This window comes from Salmo salar, chromosome 22 (assembly GCF_965601325.2).
Source record: "Salmo salar chromosome 22, fSalSal1, whole genome shotgun sequence".
Taxonomy (NCBI): domain Eukaryota; kingdom Metazoa; phylum Chordata; class Actinopteri; order Salmoniformes; family Salmonidae; genus Salmo; species Salmo salar.
Genome location: NC_138312.1, coordinates 39,634,134 through 39,649,004, shown reverse-complemented (window position 1 = coordinate 39,649,004; position 14,871 = coordinate 39,634,134). Strand labels below are relative to the sequence as shown.

Genomic DNA, 14,871 nt, shown 5'->3' with positions numbered 1-14,871 from the left:
GATTTGTTACTTTTAAATGTTTTAGTGCGTATACCAGACAGTATATAGAATATTGAACACACAACGATATTACACATTTCATTTTGAAGAGATGATCATATCTTGTCCTTTGTGGGAGATAATGTTTTCTATTTGTCTAAGGTGGTTGCCTCAAGCACTGTTTTGAGTGGAAAAGCGTCTGAACCAGTGGCTCCAGCTCCACAGCCACGCCCTGGGAATAAAAGAGGTCAAGAAAAGGCAGAGCGTGTGGAGAAGCCACCGGGTAAGTATCGAATGGCAACAGTGAGGAGGTACAGGTGGGATGGAAAGGTTAGTCTTGAGTAAGTAAGCCCACCAGGCAGGAATCACCTGGAATTAACTGCTGGATATGCACTGTTGAGGCCCTTTGCTCTCCACTTCTAGTGAAAAGGAATAAGTCAAGTTAGGTTTGAGTGAGATCAGAGAAGTGATATCAACTGTAATAGACCAGTCTCTTTGATCCTCCTCCAGGTACCTTTGGAAGCTCTGGCTCTAGTTCAAACCCCTACAACGTGGTGATGGTTGGAAACAGCAGTGTGGGCAAAACCTCCTTCATGAGGCGTTTCCAAAGTGGAGAGTTCTGTCTGCACCACGATGCAACCATTGGTGAGTATCATCATCCTGGTTGTATGTTTGGCATCATGCCCTTTCATGTCATGTGAAGAAACGAACACACCATGGTATTACTGTACATTACTGTGCTGCTCATTCATGTCGGGTTTCATGTTTGTTTGTTTGTGTGCTTATCATCTGAGCAGGTATTGATACCTGTATACAGTCTGTGACAGTGGATGCAAGCCCAGTGACTCTACAGTTATGGGATACTGCAGGTCAGGAAAGGTGGGTCTCTAACCTAAGTTCATCACAATTGTTCATTATATGTAATGCATCGATACAGAATCTGTTCCTTTGTCCTAATTTGAACCCTCCTTCATGTGTGTGTTTTATTTGTTAGTATATAATTACATACACTCTACTCCCCAGATTCCACAGCATCACCAGACAAGTGTTCCACAAAGCCCAGGGTCTACTGCTGATGTATGACATCACTTCCTCTCAGAGCTTCTGTGACATCTGTTACTGGGTCAATTGCATTCAGGTAGGCGGCATTTAAATCATGCCTTTAATATTATAATCAAAGAACAACTATGTAACAACACAAACAATTGTTTGCAGGATTCACAGTTGTTCCACTGGTATCTATTTTACTGTCATAAACTTTTGTATTTTGTAGGAGGGGGCCCCAGATGATGTCATCGTTATACTCCTTGGGAACAAGACTGATTGTGCTGAACTAGAACGAGAGGTTCAGACTCATGAAGGGGAGAACCTTGCAAAGGTATGTTGACGTTACTGTAACTTTAACAGCTAGAATGTGGGCGACTGGACTGTAGGATTTACAGGTGATGTAAATGATTATTTTACAGTTCTGTAGCTGGTGCTGAAATTGACAGTGGTAGCAAAGCAGGATTGAGATCATTCATAATAAATACAAATAATACTTTTATTGATGATACTTGCCCTCACTTTTAAAGGGGTACGACATGCTCTTTATGGAGTGTAGTGCTGCAACAGGTGACAATGTGACTCTGTCTATGGAAACTCTGGCAAGGTAAGACATGCCGACAGGTCTTCCAAGTACAGTAAAAGGTATTGTTTGTTTGTGTTGTTGTGTGTAGTCTGGATTTGGCTGTGTATTGTCATTATCTGCATGTGGAAGAGGACTCTGTTCTGTGAATATTCAAACATTGATTTGGTGTGTTGTTGCTTCAAGGATGCTAAAGCAGCTGGGTGAGCAGACAAAACAAGAAGAGGGAAGCTTGGTGTTGCAGAAAGAACCCCCAAAGAAGAAATCAGGCTGCTGCTGATCAAGGTGGAGAAGATTGGTACATGTCATAATCTGCAGCACATACACGCACGCACGTACGCACCCCTGTACGCACACACATACATGCATTTGTGCCCTATAAGCCCTTATGATTGTATTTTTACTTCTAAATGTTCTATATGTTATATAGCAGATTTAAATAAAAAAAACATTTGTCAATGCATGCCAAAGCATATACTGTAGTGGTAGTAATGTGACGCTTGAGATGATTCTCCCTTTTCTACTTCTTTGTGGGGGAAAAAATATATTTATTAAATTACGAAGAGATATATATATTCATACCAACACTATTTATTTACAGTAGATGGTGTCATATTACAATTTATTGTCTGAGTTTTTTTGCTTGTAAAACATCCACCTATGCAGTTTATACAAATCTAATAAATACATAATACATTCAATTGCCTCCATAATTCCAGTCATATTGACAGAAAATATTACAAATTATTGCTTTAACTATTACTGTGAGTTCCAGGAGCAACCACGCTCGTCCGATTCGTCTATCTTATTGACTCACTGCTATTATCACATTGTACCTAATCTGTATGGACTAGAAGAGACTAGAAGTCAGAGACGTTCAGAGTGTGATTGCATCACTAGTTGTGTTGCCTCCTGGGTTCCAGAGCAACAGTATGGCTAGCACCAACAGGCTGAGGAACACAGCAAACGCTATGAAGAAGACTTCTGCTGCCCACTGGCCATGCTGCACACCTGTCACCACCAGGGGGCGTTCTGAAGGGATCAGGTTGGTCAGGTTCAACATGTAGCCCAGCGTCCAGTTGATGTCTGTATCTGCCACCTGATAGACAGTGATGTATATAAACATAAACTCAGCAAAAAAAAGAAACGTCCCTTTTTCAGGACCCTGTCTTTCAAAGATAATTTGTAAAAATCCAAATAACTTTACAGATCTTCATTGTAAAGGGTTTAAACACGGTTTCCCATGCTTGTTCAATGAACCATAAACAATTAATGAACATGCACCTGTGGAACGGTCGTTAAGACACTAACAGACGGTAGGCAATTAAGTTCAGGCAGTTAAGTTCACAGAAAACTTAGGACACTAAAGAGGCCTTTCTACTGACTCTGAAAAACACCAAAAGAAAGACGCCCAGGGTCCCTGCTCATCTGCATGAACGTGCCTTAGGCGTGCTGCAAGGAAGCATGAAGACTGCAGATGTGGCCAGGGCAATAAATTGCAATGTCCGTACTGTGAGATGCCTAAGACAGCGCTACAGGGTGACAGGATGGACAGCTGATCGTCCTCACAGTGGCAGACCATGTGTAACAACACCTGCATAGGATCGGTACATCCGAACATCACACCTGCGGGACAGGTACAGGATGGCAACAACAACTGCCCGAGTTACACCAGGAATGCACAATCCCTCCATCAGTGCTCAGACTGTCCGCAATAGGCTGAGAGAGGCTGGACTGAGGACTTGTAGGCCTGGTGTAAGGCAGGTCCTCACCAGACATCACCGGCAACAACGTCGCCTTTGGGCACAAACCCACCGTTGCTGGACCCGACAGGACTGGCAAAAAGTGCTCTTCTCTGGTGAGTCATGGATTTGTCTCACCAGTGGTGATGGTCAGATTCGCGTTTATCGTCGAAGGAATGAGCATTACACCGAGGCCGTATTCTGGAGCGGGATCGATTTAGAGGTAGATGGTCCGTCATGGTCTGGGGCGGTGTGTCACAGCATCATCGGACTGATCTTGTTGTCATTGCAGGCAATCTCAACGCTGTGCGTTACAGGGAAGACATCCTCCTCCCTCATGTGGTACCCTTCCTGGAGGCTCATCCTGACATGACCCTCCAGCATGCCAATGCCACCATCCATACTGCTCGTTCTATGCATGATTTCCTGCAAGACAGGAATGTCAGTGTTCTGCCATGGTCAGCAAAGAGCACGGATCTCAATCTCATTGTGGACGTCTGGGACCTGTTGGATCGGAGGCTGAGGACTAGGGCCATTCCCTCTAGAAATGTCCAGGAACTTGCAGGTGCCTTGGTGGAAGAGTGGGGTAACATCTCACAGCAAGAACTGGCAAATCTGGTGCAATCCATGAGGAGGAGATGCACTGCAGTACTTAATGCAGCTGGTGGCCACACCAGATATTGACTGTTACTTTTGATTTTGAGCCCCCCCCCCCCCCCCCCCCCTTTTGTTCAGGGAAACATTATTCCATTTCTGTTAGCACATGTCTGTGGAACTTGTTCAGTTTATGTCTCAGTTGTTGAATCTTGTTATGTTCATACAAATATTTACACGTGTTAAGTTTGCTGAAAGAGGACGTTGACAGTGAGAGGACGTTTCTTTTTTTGCTGAGTTTATATGTATGTACAGTCGTGGCCAAGTTTTGAGAACGACACAAATATTAATTTCCACAAATTTTGCTGCTTCAGTGTCTTTAGATATTTTTGTCAGATGTTACTATGAAATACTGAAGTATTATTACAAGCATTTCATAAGTGTCAAAGGCTTTTATTGACAATTACAAGAAGTTGATGCAAAGAGTCAATATTTGCAGTGTTCTTCCCTTCTTTTTCAAGACCTCTGCAATCCGCCCTGGCATGCTGTCAATTAACTTCTGGGCCACATCCCGACTGATGGCAGCCCATTCTTGCATAATCAATGCTTGGAGTTTGTCAGAATTTGGTTTTTTTTGTTTGTCCAGCTGCCTCTTGAGTTCTCAATGGGATTAAGGTCTGGGGAGTTTCCTGGCCATGGACCCAAAATATTGATGTTTTGTTCCCCGAGCCACTTAGTTATCACTTTTTCCTTATGGCAAGGTGCTCCATCATGCTGGAAAAGGCATTGTTCGTCACCAAACTGTTCCTGGATGGTTGGGAGTAGTTGCTCTCGGAGGATGTGTTGGTACCAATCTTTATTCATGGCTGTGTTCTTAGGCAAAATTGTGAGTGAGCCCACTCCCTTGGCTGAGAAGCAACCACACACATGAATGGTCTCAGGATGCTTTACTGTTGGCATGACACAGGACTGATGGTAGCGCTCACCTTGTCTTCTCTGGACAAGCTTTTTTCCGGAGGCCCCAAACAATCGGAAAGGGGATTCATCAGAGAAAAATACCCCAGTCCTCAGCAGTCCAATCCCTGTACCTTTTGCAGAATATCAGTCTGTCCCTGATGTTTTTCCTGGAGAGAAGTGGCTTCTTTGCTGCCCTTCTTGACACCAGGCCATCCTCCAAAAGTCTTCGCCTCACTGTGCGTGCAGATGCACTCCCACCTGCCTGCTGCCATTCCTGAGCGAGCTCTGTATTGGTGGTGCCCCGATCCCGCAGCTGAATCAACTTTAGGAGACAGTCCTGGCGCTTGCTGAACTTTCTTGGGCGCCCTGAAGCCTTCTTCACCACAATTGTACTGCTCTCCTTGAAGTTCTTGATGATCCAATAAATGGTTGATTTAGGTGCAATCTTACTGGCAGCAATATCCCTGCCTGTGAAGCCCTTTTTGTGCAAAGCAATGATGACGGCACGTGTTTCCTTGCAGGTAACCATGGTTGACAGAGGAAGAACAATGATTCCAAGCACCACCCTCCTTTTGAAGCTTCCAGTCTGTTATTCAAACTCAATCAGCATGACAGAGTGATCTCCAGCCTTGTCCTCGTCAACACTCACACCTGTGTTAACGAGAGAATCATTGACATGATGTCAGCTGGTCCTTTTGTGGCAGGGCTGAAATGCAGTTGAAATGTTTTTGGGGAATTCAGTTCATTTGCATGGCAAAGAGAGACTTTGCAATTAATTGCAATTCATCTGATCACTCTTCATAACATTCTGCTGTATTTGCAAATTGCCATCATACAAATTGAGGCAGCAGACTTTGTGAAAATGTATATTTGTGTCATTCTCAAAACTTTTGGCCACGACTGTATATGATAGACACACAGCTTCATTAAGGCAGCACAGCTATTCACATTGACTGCCATACAAGAACATTCCTTTTTTCATGAATTCTGTGGTAAAATGTCTTTCATTCTGTGTCCTGAAGCAAAATCTTTCGAATTGGATGTTGATGTTTTACATATGTCAATACACAAGTGTATAGTTAAGCACATACCTGTCTCTGGAAGTATATATTTCCCCAGGTCTGGTTGAACTTGTAGCCGTCTAGTAGTACTGTCATTATGTAGTTTGCTGAGGCACAGTAATCACGAAGGTACTTGTCCTTTTCACTATACTCTGCCTTGAGCTGCAAAAATAATTGATATTATCATAAACAAAGTTGTAGTAACATTGGGGCCGATTCTGTAAATGGAGGTGAAAGAAATGCACAGCTGGGTCTCCCGGGTGGCGCAGTGGTCTAAGGCACTGCATCGCAATGCTAGCTGTGCTACCAGAGACTCTGGGTTCGAGTCCAGGCTCTCTCGCAGCCGGCCACGACCGGGAGGCCCATGGGGCAGCGCACAATTGGCCCAGCGTCGTCCGGGTTAGGGAGGGTTTGGCCGGCAGGGATATCCTTGTCTCATTGCGCACTAGCGACTCCTGTGGGGGGCCGGGCGCAGTGCACGCTGACCAGGTCACTAGGTGTATGGTGTTTCCTCCGACACATTGGTGCCGCTGGCTTCAAGGTTGGATTCGCGCTGTGTTAAGAAGCAGCTTGGTTGGATTGTGTTTCGGAGGACGCATGGTTCTTGACCTTCGCCTCTCCCAGTCCGTGCGGGAGTTGCAGTGATGAGACAAGACAGTAACTACTAACAATTGGATACCATGAAATTGGGGAGAAAAAGGGGGTAAAAAATAAAAGAAACGCACACCTGTTTAGGTGAGGTGCTGGCTAGCGGAATAAAACACATGAAAAAGAAAAGGAGAGCCACACACTCTAGGAGCTCAGATGCAATAACTGAATAACCTAATAACCAACATTTCGACAGACAAGCTGTCTTCATCAGTGTAAATGGAACATAATTTCCTTTTTATGGACTTTTCTCTCTATGTGTATTCTGACCTTGAACTTAAGCGTGAGAATAGCATGCTATTTGTTGGGGGTGGCGATCGAATAAATGAAGGTGTGTACTTGACTTATTTCCCTAATAATTCTACCACCTTTACGTGTGAGGAAACCATGAATAATGTGGAGTCTACCTACCGGTCCCAAGTGGAAAAAGCATCAAATTAATTTTTCAGATAGAAATAACACCATTCTCCATGCACTGTAATTTACAACTTGATAAGAGCTACAGTAGGTAAATGATTAATCCGTTTGGATAAATGCATTGTAAATATATATATGACACTTGTTTTAGATCTATTAAAGTTTATGAAATGCTGTGCCATTATGCAGTATTTAAATTACAAGGCTTTTTTGCTTGCAGAGATGGGCACTCTCAAATGTTTTAATTACAGGCTACCTGTTGGGGCTAGGGGGCAGTATTTGCACAGCCGGATAAAAAAACGTACCCGATTTAAACTGGTTACTACTCTTGCCCAGAAAAATGAGAATATGCATATAATTAGTAGATTTGGATAGAAAACTCTCTAAAGTTTCTAAAACTGTTTGAATGGTGTCTGTGAGTATAACAGAATTCATATGGCAGGCCAAAACCTGAGAAGATTCCATACAGGAAGTGCCCTGTCTGACAATTTCTTGTCCTTCTGTTGCATCTCTATCGAAAATACAGCATCTCTGCTGTAACGTGACATTTTCTAAGGCTTCCATTGGCTCTCAGAAGGCGCCAGAAAGTGGAATGACGTATCTCCTGTCTCTGGGCGAAGAACAGCAGGAGATTTTTTGAGTGGTCAGGCTGGGAACAGTGACACTGGAGATGCGTGTTCATGAGAATTCTCCATTTTTTTCTTTCAGCCTTTGAATGAATACAACGTCGCCCGGTTGGAATATTATCGCTATTTTACGAGAAAAATAGCATAAAAATTGATTTTAAACAGCGTTTGACATGCTTCGAAGTACAGTAATGGAATATTTTGATTTTTTTTGTCACGAAATGCGCTCGCTTCGGATAGTGTCCTGAATGCACGAACAAAACAGAGGTATTTGAATATAACTATGGATTATTTGGAACCAAAACAACATTTGTTGTTGAAGTAGACGTCCTGGGAGTGCATTCTGACGAAGAACAGCAAAGGTAATCCAATTTTTGTTATAGTAAATCTGAGTTTGGTGAGGGCCAAACTTGGTGGGTGTCAAATTAGCTAGCCGTGATGGCCGGGCTATGTACTCAGAATATTGCAAAATGTTCTTTCGCCGAAAAGCTATTTTAAAATCTGACACCGCGATTGCATAAAGGAGTTCTGTATCTATAATTCTTAAAATAATTGTTATGTATTTTGTGAACGTTAATCATGAGTAATTTAGTAAATTCCCCGGAAGTTTGCGGTGGGTATGCTAGTTCTGAACATCACATGCTTATGTAAAAAGCTGGTTTTTGATATAAATATGAACTTGATTGAACAAAACATGCATGTATTGTATAACATAATGTCCTAGGAGTGTCATCTGATGAAGATCATCAAAGGTTAGTGCTGCATTTAGCTGTGGTTTTGGTTTTTGTGTCATATATGCTTGCTTTGAAAATGGCTGTGTGATTATTTTTGGCAGGGTACTCTCCTGACATAATCTAATGTTTCGCTTTCGCTGTAAAGCCTTTTTGAAATCGGACAATGTGGTTAGATTAACGAGAGTCTTGTCTTTAAAATGGTGTAAAATAGTTATATGTTTGAGAAATTGAAGTTATAGCATTTTTTAGGTATTTGTATTTCGCGCCACGCGATTCCACTGGCTGTTGACCTAGCCCAGGGAAGTTAACATTCTCTGTCTCCTATTTCTATCAAACCACCATTTCTATCAAACCACCTATTAAAATTGTATGTACACTAATCTCCCAACATTGCCATGTGTTGAAGAACTGAATGTGGCAATTTTCTGAATTAATCAAACCACCGTTATCTTTCTTTCATATGTATCTCCAAACCTGTTTTTTATGATTCAAAAATACTTTCCTAAACCTAAATAATCTACAAGATCAGAGTATTTTTTTATCTTTAAGTTGGGGCTGAAACGTAGACAAATATGCACACATTTATATGGATTTCTTTCAATGATCCCTAATATTCTGAACACATTCTCTCGATATTTTCTGTATATTTTCTGTTGACAAAATTTGAACTAGAAGGTACACTGTATTTAAAGGGATGGCTTAAGATAAATGTACTGAAAACCATATTGAAAGAAAAATCCACGAGAAAATCTGTTGGACAACAAGTGGGAGTGTTTTCAGCGGTTGAATGAATGTATTCAGAGCGTGCAAGGTAGGCACACCTGCAGAATGTGTTACGTTGACTAAATAAGGTAACTCTGAATACCAAATACTGAGAAGTGCGTAGGAAAGTTTGGTGATGACACGACATTAGTAGGCTTGATTGCCAACAACGACGAGATGCCCCACCCCCGCATATGGACATTACCCCATTATCTAATTAATCTCTAATCTAAAAAGAAAGGCGTGCGTATGAAAGGCAAAAATTCCAAAGTCTGAATCGGTCCCATTATGAATGAGGTTATTATGAGATATACTATAGTTTATGTTCAGCATGTGATTGAGTATGAATTTATGAATCTGTATACCGGTATACAGTTTTAGGAAGTGTACTGGTAATGTGAAAGTTCAGCAGAGGTCTCTATATCTCACCGAGTCCCAGGTCCTTTTACAGAAAGTGTCTATAGTGGTGGTAGCCTGAGACAGAGAGGACTGAGGAGCCAGACCAAGGAAGTCAAAGGTGTAATAGTATGTTGAGAAAGCCTAGGGAGAAGGAACAGTATGATGGTGACAATATATACTGTACATAGTTCAGACATCATTCAAATTGGCGTGTTTGATTGAGCCTGCCTGGAGTGCCAGTTGAGTGGGCTTTGCGTAGATATGGGATGAATACTCACAAAGAAGTTGCCACTGACTGGGGGCTGGTATACCCCGTTGAAGCCACAGTCAGGAGCCAGGGAGCAGGCAGTCAGGTTCATGATGTTCTTCATCTGGTTGAGACACCGCAGTGGCTCACTGGTCCCTGTGAAGGTGACCTCTGAGGCCGGGTTAAAGGTCACGGGTCTGGCAACGCAGGGGGAGTCATAGAGGTCACCCAGAGTCAGGGTTAGATTGTAGCCCAGGTGGTAACAGGGGTGCTTGACTGGGCGGGTAGACCCACTCATCTGAGAGAGGAGGAAGTTTGCTTGAATGAAAAGAAAAACAGCCCTTTAAACAGCCATAAAATGCTTCTGACTCAACTGAGAAGCATTCAGTCAAACAGATTTTGGGTAATTAGATTGGCCCCTAGATATTTATGATGTGCTTTAAAGCTGGAATCCATAGCGGTGAAACTGCCACGTCTGTTTGCGATATTACAGCAACAAAGTGGCTACTTTAAACAACGAACATTGTTATTCCCCTCGGACATCATTGCACGTGCAATAAAACAGCAGAGTATGTACTTTGATTATTTTTACCACGAGGCAGGATGCTCCTCTGACCTGTTACAATTTTTTTTTATCTAAAAACAATAATAAATGCACCTGAGATATCCAGTGGCGTCGTTTCAATTTATGCAGATCTTAACTTTAAAGAAGGCCTGGGTAAGGCCAAAACACTACTGCCTGTTTACACGTTTCTCTTCCTGAAAACTGGTTTTATATCTACATGTAGGGGGAGTTTACCTGGCATTTTTACAGTACCCAAAACCATTCTGCAATTTCTTTGAGTCATATCTAACAGGTGACCAGACAACTACTTACAGTACCTTCAGTAGATGAACCCGTAGCTGCCTCATGGCCTGTTCCTTGCCATAGCACAGGTAGCTGTGTGTGTACACCTCATACTGGTAACCATAGAGCTTGGGTCCCAGGGTGGAGGCAGGGTCCTGTACTGGCTGGCCGGGGGTAAAGGCTATCTGGGTAGAAGAGCCTCCCATGTCCAGGGCGCCCCAGATCTTCCTTCCTTTAGGGCTTACCCATTCTCCCTCGAAGGTGTACTGCTCAGGAGAAGTACAAATACTGTATGTTAGCTATAATGTTAAACTGCAAAGACCTGCAATCCACCATTATAACAAGCTATTACAGTGGTTATAAATGGTACTACTACTGTATATCCACAAACCTCTGTTAATTCTGCCTAAACAAGGTTGACACCATTCAGGAGTGTGTGTGTGTGTGCGGGTGCGCGTTCCCTATATTTGTATTCGTATTTATTATGGATCCCCATTAGCCAAAGCAGCAGCTACTCTTCATGGGGTCCAGCAAAATTAAGGCAGTTTAATGTTAATGTTAAAAACATTACAATACATTCACAGATTTCACAACACACTGTGTGCCCTAAGGCCCCTACTCCACCACTACCACATATCTACAGTACTAAATCCATGTGTATGTATAGTGCGTATGTTATCGTGTATGTGTGTGAATGCATGTGTCTGTGCCAATGTTTGTGTTGCTTCACAGTCCCCGCTGTTCCATAAGGTGTTTGTTTTTTTATCTGTTTTTTAAATCTAATTTTACTGCTTGCGTCAGTTACTTTATGTGGAATAGACTTCCATGTAGTCATGGCTCTATGTGGTACTGTCTGCCTCCCATAGTCTGTTCTGGACTTGGGGACTGTGAAGAGACCTCTTGTGGCATGTCTTGTGGGGTATGTATGGGTGTCCAAGCTATGTGCAAGTAGTTTAGACAGACAGCTTGGTACATTCAACATGTCAATACCTCTCATACACACCTTGATGAAGCTCTCTTGTAGATAGTTGATGGTAATCCATCCGTAAGCCCCTTCCTCCATCCCAGATAGGATCCGTGCCCCCCGGAAGTCAAAGGGATAACCCTGGATCACCTTGGTTACCTGCTCCAACACCTGATGAGACTGGGTGTGATTCTGTAGCCTGAGGAGAGGAAAATATTCAGCCACTCTTACCGGACAATGTAAGTAGTTTTCATAAATGCTACTTTATTATTAAAACCAAGTTCTGCAGCCTGAAAGAGCATACATCACCCAGTCATAATGTACAGGAGGTTAAATACACTCAGAAAAATGGGTTCCAAAAGCTTTGTGGTTCCAGGTAGAGCCCTCTGTGGAAAGGGTTTTACATGGAAGCCAAAAGGGATGTTCCTGGAACCAAAAGGGTTCTTCAAAAAGGATCTCCTATGGGGACAGCCGTTATAGGTTCTAGACAGCACCTTTTTATTCTTAGAGTGTAGTCACCACATAGATTAGTGGGAGGTTTTCCTTGCACATTCATTCATAAAGTCGTAGTATTGGGATGAGGTAAATGAAAATTATTACACCTATCAAGATAACACAGCGCAGTCTTGACTTACTGCAAGAGTCGCATGCCAGCGGTAGCACCAAGGTACACAGGAGTTTCCCTCTGCTGGTTTGCAGGGACGACTGCCAGTGCACTTTCCAGGCACTTCCTCAGACTGAGCCCTGCACCAGGTGGGTCCTGGGCATAGCTAGAGATGCCATCTCCTATGGACAAGCAGGGGACAGGGTGGTGAGTCACTGGTATATTTTTTTATGTGACAACCATTACTGGGTGGTAGATTATGATTTGTCTTGGCCCTTGCGATCAAGCTGCCATGAAAATAGGGGTAAGATGACTTAAGGGCATATTCTAACTTCTACCTTCTAGGGGCAAATCCTAACTACTCTCCCATTGACATCAATTTTGGTTGACAAATTCCGGTACCTTTGCCAAAATCCCAGATGAGGAACTCCAGGTTGGAGGCTGCCCCTGCAGCTTATTTCCTCCACATTCCAAAACCTGGGAATGTTGGGAAAGTTACTGGAATTTTGAAACCTTAACGTCATTGCATGACTAAGTGAAGATTCGCCTTACGTAGAAGTTATTCACCCCTAAGAGATCAAATAATAGAGTAGTAATAATGGTTCACTGACAGCACTCAGCACTGACCGTCAACATCACAGACCAGCATCTGTGACACCACCCCAGTGTTGTTTTCTTTGTTGCCAGGCCAACGGTACATGTAGAGAGAAGTGTGTGTTGATCCAGCATCGAACACCATCCCATACTGAAGGACACACAGAGACAGAGAAGTCAAATACCAACAGAGGGAGAGAGAGAGAAACTAAGAGCAACTTTGTCCTTACTGGGACAATCTAATAAATATACATTTTTGATAACGTCCCATATTATTGTTGGGACATTTTTGAGTACCTACTGTCCCATATTATTGTTGAATATTGTCCCATATTGGGAGCTTAACAGGGGCCCTGTCGCATCCTGTGAGGTATGTGCTTTGTGAAGTAACATTGATATCTGGGAAATGATGAAGGAAATGTCATATTCAAATGGGTCAAGGGTGGAATTAGGAGGGAACGCGTTGGAACGGCGTTCCCAAAGTTAAATGATTTCAACATGAAAAACGTAGATTTTTAAGGTGGATTTTAGGATTTTACGTGGGTGAGTTCCCAGAGTGAATTTTCCCCAATTACTGTAGTTACAACCCAGGTAACAGTTTTTCTTCATCACCTGCATGCGATGGGGGAGATCCACCAAGTGGTGCTGAACTAATGTGAGGATTAGAGCGATGATGCCCACGCATCCCATCACTACCACCACTGCAGCCAGCGCAACCTGTTTCACCATTGACATCTTAATTCCAAACACACCTGTAAGCCCACTCTCCCGGACACACACACACACACAGACACACAGAGTAAATTACACTTTGGTCTTCTTTTTATGCCACCATCGCGAAAGATAACATCTGTTTTACCAGTGACATCTTCATTCCAAACACACGTAAGCCCACTCTCCCGGACAAACATACACACACATGGCAAATTTGTTGAGAACTAACTGTCTCTCTGAAAATCAATCCTTTGATTATAAAAAAAAAAATTATACTGGAGTTTTTTTTCATGCCATCAATGTGAAATATACATTGTCATCGATCTTCATTCATAAATGTGACGTTATTTATAACACTATAACAGTACTTGTGACAGTTCATTTATTTCTATAAATAGGCAAAATGTCCACAGTCTATCCCAAAATAATGTATATCTTATCTGATGTATCTGCTTTGTTTTATCAGATTCTTATCAGACTCGTTACAGAGTTGGCAAGGGCATCATTTTATATATATATATCAAATCTGAATCAGAATATATATATGTAATCTGATATATATATATATATTATAATCTGATTCAGATTTTACCACAGCAATTGTGAGTTTAATGTATTTATGCCACTTGTCTCCTATGCCACTGTCTCCTCTTCTCCAAAGGTGTAAAGAACTGACAAAGACTATTGTACATTATGTGATCTTAAAATGCTGTCTGTACATCCAAAATGTACATATCGCTTAACAGTATAGTTTTGTCTTGGTTTGCTGCGTAGTTTATAAAGATGTTAACATGAGAGCATTTTGCCTAACGTATTTAACAGATAATGCTGCCTTCGAAATAACCATGAAAGACAAATAGGAGCAGTGACTGATTAGTAGTCAACCATTAACAGAGAAAGCCCCTGAACTCTTCTATTAAAACATGAGATGACGACAGGAGTTTTCCACTTGATCCTCCATGGTCCAACATGGTCAAAACAACTGGACTTACCGTCACATAAGTTTCTTCTCTGTGATCTCTTCTCCCTGACCCCCAGGTCAAATTAGAAACAGATGCGTTACCTTAGAAATGTTTCGCAAGATCTTACACTGACCAGAGTATAGGCGTTCTCCGCCTTTCTCTTGTGCTCTCACTGACTCTCACTTACGCACTCTCTCTGTCTCTCTCACTCACCCTCTCTCTCGCTCTCTCACTCTTTCCCTCCCTACCTTACGTATCCCTAATAAACTCACACTCTCTCTCTTCCTCCCAAGATCTGATGCACTGTACAATTTGTCATCTTTCTTCCTCAAGTGGTAGGCTGAAATGTAATGTTAGAACCCTCACAACTACTCACGAATTTGATTACATTGA

The 14,871-nt window shown here is 42.4% G+C and overlaps 2 protein-coding genes across 7 annotated transcripts in view; one reads left to right on the top strand and one right to left on the bottom strand.

Annotated features, from left to right (window-relative positions):
• The window catches only part of LOC106583546 (uncharacterized), a 26,303-nt gene extending 23,996 nt beyond the window's left edge, over window positions 1–2,307 (top strand). The window contains exons 3-9 of the mRNA XM_014167850.3: window positions 142–262; window positions 490–624; window positions 777–858; window positions 1,003–1,117; window positions 1,253–1,357; window positions 1,554–1,630; window positions 1,793–2,307. Of these exons, the coding sequence (XP_014023325.3) occupies window positions 142–262; window positions 490–624; window positions 777–858; window positions 1,003–1,117; window positions 1,253–1,357; window positions 1,554–1,630; window positions 1,793–1,886 (729 nt within the window). The 3' untranslated portion in view covers window positions 1,887–2,307. The remainder of the gene's footprint in view (window positions 1–141; window positions 263–489; window positions 625–776; window positions 859–1,002; window positions 1,118–1,252; window positions 1,358–1,553; window positions 1,631–1,792) is intronic.
• LOC106583547 (ectonucleoside triphosphate diphosphohydrolase 8) lies at window positions 2,178–14,871 on the bottom strand. 6 transcript variants are annotated; one of them, XM_045705226.2, is made up of 10 exons: window positions 14,509–14,865; window positions 13,415–13,567; window positions 12,836–12,953; window positions 12,240–12,390; window positions 11,644–11,803; window positions 10,676–10,906; window positions 9,825–10,091; window positions 9,577–9,687; window positions 5,991–6,122; window positions 2,178–2,705 (listed from the first exon to the last, which is right to left on the bottom strand). In XM_045705226.2, exons 2-10 carry the CDS (start codon window positions 13,535–13,537, stop codon window positions 2,484–2,486), a joined length of 1,515 nt encoding a protein of 504 aa, XP_045561182.1. In that variant the 5' UTR covers window positions 13,538–13,567; window positions 14,509–14,865; the 3' UTR covers window positions 2,178–2,483. The 6 variants fall into 6 exon arrangements, with proteins under 6 accessions (XP_045561182.1, XP_014023328.1, XP_014023330.1 ...); XM_014167853.3 differs by having other exon boundaries at window positions 13,415–13,554; window positions 14,509–14,863; XM_045705227.2 differs by lacking the exon at window positions 2,178–2,705 and adding an exon at window positions 4,806–5,550 and having other exon boundaries at window positions 13,415–13,554; window positions 14,509–14,866.

Bases quoted from the DNA above. Each gene is read 5' to 3' on its own strand.
- LOC106583547 (XM_045705226.2), bottom strand. From the start codon at position 13,537: ATGTCAATGGTGAAACAGGTTGCGCTGGCTGCAGTGGTGGTAGTGATG. The intron at 12,391-12,835 runs GTCAGTGCTGAG...GCTTGTCCATAG, and splicing joins GCTGGTCTGTGATGTTGACG to GAGATGGCATCTCTAGCTAT. The intron at 2,706-5,990 runs GTATGTGCTTAA...ACTGTCTATCAG, and splicing joins ATATATACTTCCAGAGACAG to GTGGCAGATACAGACATCAA.